We start from the raw sequence: 4,933 nt of genomic DNA, 5'->3' as shown, positions 1-4,933 counted from the left end.
TCTACTCTTTGTGTGGAGGGGGGGTGGGGGTGGGAATAATTCTTGGAGGAGGGATTTATTTCCTATTTTGGACTGCTGCATTTATAGGTGGATGTCCAGTTTATCAAATTGTATCTGATAACGTTTTTTTCCTATTCTGTCTTCTTCGGGTTGAGTTCTGTTTGTCCCATCATTGGAGCCATGGCAAGTGGGTATCATCTGCAGGTGTGGGTGTTCCAATCTGTCCTCATCTTGAAGCTCTGCTGAATCCTGTTCCCATTGGGATTTGTAATACCAGAGGTTTAGCTTCCAACAAACTGACAGACGAGTGGTGTCCCTTGTCCTGAGACCATCAAACATCCGGAGCCTGAAGGACCTTAATTCCCTTAATTTGAGAAACACTGAAACTCTCACCACAGAGACCCCATATTAACCCTACTTCAGAGATCCTGTATTCTCCTCATCCAGGGTACTCGGCATCTCTTCTCCTCAGCCTGAGCAACCCTAAATAACCTCATTGTTGTGTAATTTAAATCCATTTCATAAGACCCTAACTCTCCTGAATGAGTCTGAGGTACCCAGGCTCTATTCCTCTAATCCCTTTAACATGATGGATCCTTCATTTTCTCAACCTGAGTACCTCAAATCTCGTCATTCAGAAAAACCTCAAATTCTATTCTCCCAACTGATTGCAAATCCCCCAACTCTAAAGGACCCAAATCACCTCAGCTTCAGAGACTACAAATAACCTCATCCTCCGGTCCCCAAACTCTCAACCTGGATGATTCAAAAGCCCCTTGCTCTAAGAAATCCCAAATCTCCTCACCCTGAGAGAGTCTAAACCCCCGCAGCCTGAAGGACCCTATATCCCATCAGTCTACAGATCCCTGCTCTTAGATATCCAGCCTGCTGTATTCACAGATCTTTCCACAGTTTCCTGGTGGAGACCCCAGACACTTCTCTGAGAAACGCCAATCTGAACCCCCATGACCCCTTGGCTGTGCTATTGTATCAGAACTTGTAACCCCCCAACACCCTGACTTCCCATAGTCTTTCTCCTCTGACCCCAGTTCCAGATACACTTGGCACAGGGCAGTGACTTGGGTGGCTGTCCTGACTGTCACCTCTTCTTTCCACAGGCACTGTGCTCTTGGGCTGGAACTGTCAGAACCTGTGGGTGATGCTGACAGCATGAAGCTCACCAAGAGCCATGGAGGAGAGTATGGGGAGGACACCCACGGTAAGGGGGTAGTGGGAGGCCGGAAAGGGAGGCCCACCGAGAGTGCTGGAGATGGCTGGTGCGTGGGGAGGGGTCCATAAAAGGAAGGTGAGGTCTGTTGGAGAATGAGGACACCGGCCTCATCACCTACCCTGTTTGGGAAGCACTAGAAGATGCCTAGAGTCTGCTCAGTTCATCAGAAAGTGCCTCTGAAGGAAGGAGGGTCCTTGTCCCCAGCTGCTCCCTGCCCATGTGGACGGACAGGCGGTCTGGGCCTGGACCCATTGCATGTTGTATTTCTCCAGAGACAGTTTCATACACTTCTCCAAAGAGGGCTGCGTGGAAACGGGAGAGTCAGAGAAATGCCCTCCATGAATGTCAAAAGGAACTAGGAGCCACTGGTCACAGTAGGGTCCTACCCACAGGCCTCGGCCCCTGTACTCCCAGGACAAGCTCCTGTGTGGAGGGAGACCTGGGGGGACAGTTGGTTCTCTGTCCACTCTGGCCTTTCCCAGCCCATCCACTGAGTCACAGCCCTTACTACCTGCTTTTTTATCTGAAGACAAAGTTTTGTTTGTTTATTGTTTTTACCAGTTTAATTTTCCAATTTGTAGGAGAGCTCATTATTATTAATATTTAAAGTTTTAATTGTGCCTTGAGTGATAGTTTACATGGGAGAACATTAGCTTTACATTCATCCTATGGAATATCGTTTCATTGCCATGGTTACAATCCCCTCCCTGCATCATCAAACAATCAAAGGGTACCCACCGCAAGCCTACCCCCCGGCCGTCAGCACACAGACCCTCTCCCTCCCTGAGTCCAACGTCTCCAGCCGCTCCATCTCTCCACGTCAGCATCTCTGCCTCCATCTCTGGTGTCACTACTTCTCTGGATAGGGTCCCAACTCCATTTTTATCCCTTGAAGGGTCCCTGGGACCTCTGGTCCTGAACTGCAAAATCAACCACTCCCCTCCTTTTCTTATAAAATGTAGGACAAAGATTTGTTCTTTCCAGTCTCCAAATCCCTTACCTAGTTTTCATGTGTGAGAGCAGGCAGGGCATCAAAGCCCAGGTGGGTGACACTGAGAATTCCAGTACAGAATGGACACCTAGGCAGTAAGGTGAGGCTAGCAGGATCTGAGGGGTCAGGTCTTAGCCACTCCTCAGGAGTTAACAAAGAGCTGTTCATGTAAAGATATACATACGTGTCCAACAAACAAGCAAGCTTCAAAGAGTACAATAGTGAGAGGTCATTCATCAAAAGTTTAAAAATATGTTAGATGATAGTATATGTAATTTGTAGCAACATTAATAAATGGACAGAAATCTGAATGTGAGTAAGAGTAACAAATTCACAATAGTTGTCATTGTGAGAGGAGGAGGGCCTGGCAAGTGGTTTAGCTGTGGCTTGGTTAGTTTTTGGTTTTTAATTTGGAAATAGAATCAAAGGACCACAGGCAGTTGTAGCAGAATGTTGGGGGTCTCAATAAATGTTGTTGTTGACAGGTGTCATCGAGTCAGTACCGACTCATAGTGAGCTTATGCACAGCAGAACAAAACAATGCCCGATCCTGTGACAACCTCATAATTGTCGCCACGCTTGAGCACATTGATGTTGCCATTTTGCCAATCCATCTCGCTGGGGGTCTTCCTCTTTTTCTCTGACCTTCCACCTTACCAAACATGATATCCTTCTCCAGCGACTGGTCCCTCCTGGCAATATGTTCAAAGTATGAGAGATGAAGTTTGGCCATCCTAGCCTCCAAGGAGCACTCTGGCTGCACTTCTTCCAAAACGGATCTATTGGTTCTTTTGGCAGCCAATGGCACCTTCAGTATTCTCCTTCAACACCATAACTCAAAAGCATCAATTCTTCTACGGTCTTCCTTATTCACTGTCCAGATTTCCCATGCATATGAGGTTATTGAAATTACCATGGCTTAGGTCATGCGCACCGTAGTCCTCAAGCTGACATCTTTGCTCTTCAACACTTTAAAGAGGTTTTTAAAAAGACCCTACTGATCAATAAACAGTACTGGATGTATAGATTTTTCTAGTTTAATTCTCCTTATGCTTAAAGTTGGTTTGTTTGGTTAAGGAGATTGCTTTTGCTAAACATTGATAATCAAAAAACAATTGAGAGAAACCTTTGATAAACTATAAAACCACTTTCAAATGTTAATTTTTGGGAATCCTAGTGTGGCAATGTAAGATAATGAATGGGCTGATAACCTAAAGGTCGACAGTTCAAACCCACCAGCCGCTCCTCGGAAACCCTATACAGGGTCGCTTTGAGTCAGAAACAACACAACAGTACTTAACAACAGCAGCAATAATGTGTATTTTACAGTGCTTCATAATTCCTGTATTAAACATTTTACAAAATCAAGTGATTAACACATATGTGAAGATACATACTCTGTGTATATTTAATTAGGCCACATGATCTTTTTCCTCAAATGGAGCTTGGTTTTTTTTGGTCTTGATTGTAGAAGAGGGTTTAAGAGAGCTGTTAATCTTCCTAAAGTCGCTGACATGCATTGAACAGAGACAGCATCAGGTAACTAGAAAGCTGTGTCATCTTTATCAAATAAAAGTGACAAACTCATAGCCTCTTATGATGCTCAGCCAGGAGACTTTATAAACTGACAGTCAGGCCTCCTCATTGGGAAAGATCAAGTTGCATTCAATGTCCACGGATTTCAGATATCCTAGGCTTATGAAAGTAGTGTGAGATGCTATGCCCAATGCTTGCTTGTCCAGTTTTGACATGGAGAAAAGAGTCTTCAGAAATAAACATGTCTCTATCAGGATTCAGTTAAAATCCCTAACCCAGTTAATTATTTTTTTAAAATAAATATAGGTATACTTCAGAGCTATTATGGGCTAAGTCCCAGACCATCATAATAAACTAAAATGGTTGCCCTTCCCTAGTGACTTGGAGTCCAGGGTTGGAATCTGGGCTCTCTTCTGCTCTTGCTCTCAATGTTTATGAATCTGTCCCTAATCCTTACTGTTCTCGCCATCGGATTGTGACACGTGTCAGAATATGTTCTAATCTAATCCTTGCTCTTCCTTCCTCCAGACTGTGACACGTGTCAGAATATGTTCTAATCTAATCCCTACAGTTCCTTGCTCCAGATTGTGACGCGTGTCATAATACGTTCTAATCCAATCCCTGCTCTTCCTTCCTCCAGATTGTGAGGAGTGTCAGAACTTTTTCACCGACACCTGTGCAACTCATGGGGCCACAGCGCTTTTAAAGGGCAGTGCCATGGATACAGAGCACCCCCGTCACTCAGCTCTCACACTGAATCCCGGGCTAAGGACTGGACTTGGAGTACACAGTGAGGCATCTGAGCCGCTGCTGGGCCTAGACTTTGGCCCCTACGATGGTCAGCTGACAGAAGATGAGGAGGCAGCCAATAGTGGCTACTCTAGGCTGGTGAGCAGCAGCAACCCCCCACCCTAGCTTGCCCCACACATCCCTTTGTACCTTGGTAGAACATGTACACTCTTCTTTGTACACTGCATGGATTCTTCATGGCCCTGGAACTCCTGTGGCAGTTCAGAGGGAAACTGGGGGCAGACTGGAACGGACACAAGAAGGCTCCTCCCTCTGCTGTGACAATCCACCCAGACACGTAGACGCTGACAGGAGAGCACGTTATGGCCCAGTACATTCACAGTTGACAATCCACACAGACACGTAGACGCTGACAGGAGAGCACG

At 45.7% G+C, this 4,933-nt stretch overlaps 1 protein-coding gene across 1 annotated transcript in view; it reads left to right on the top strand.

The window, feature by feature from the left end:
• Positions 1 to 1,118: 1,118 nt before the first annotated feature.
• The window catches only part of LOC102837583 (histone-lysine N-methyltransferase PRDM9-like), a gene marked incomplete at its 5' end in the record, with an annotated part of 8,932 nt that continues 5,117 nt past the window's right edge, over positions 1,119 to 4,933 (top strand). The window contains 2 exons of the mRNA XM_006877835.1: positions 1,119 to 1,219; positions 4,399 to 4,646. Of these exons, the coding sequence (XP_006877897.1) occupies positions 1,119 to 1,219; positions 4,399 to 4,646 (349 nt within the window). The remainder of the gene's footprint in view (positions 1,220 to 4,398; positions 4,647 to 4,933) is intronic.

Source organism: Chrysochloris asiatica, unplaced genomic scaffold (assembly GCF_000296735.1).
Source record: "Chrysochloris asiatica unplaced genomic scaffold, ChrAsi1.0 scaffold00630, whole genome shotgun sequence".
NCBI lineage: Eukaryota > Metazoa > Chordata > Mammalia > Afrosoricida > Chrysochloridae > Chrysochloris > Chrysochloris asiatica.
This window is presented reverse-complemented; position numbering and strand designations above follow the sequence as displayed.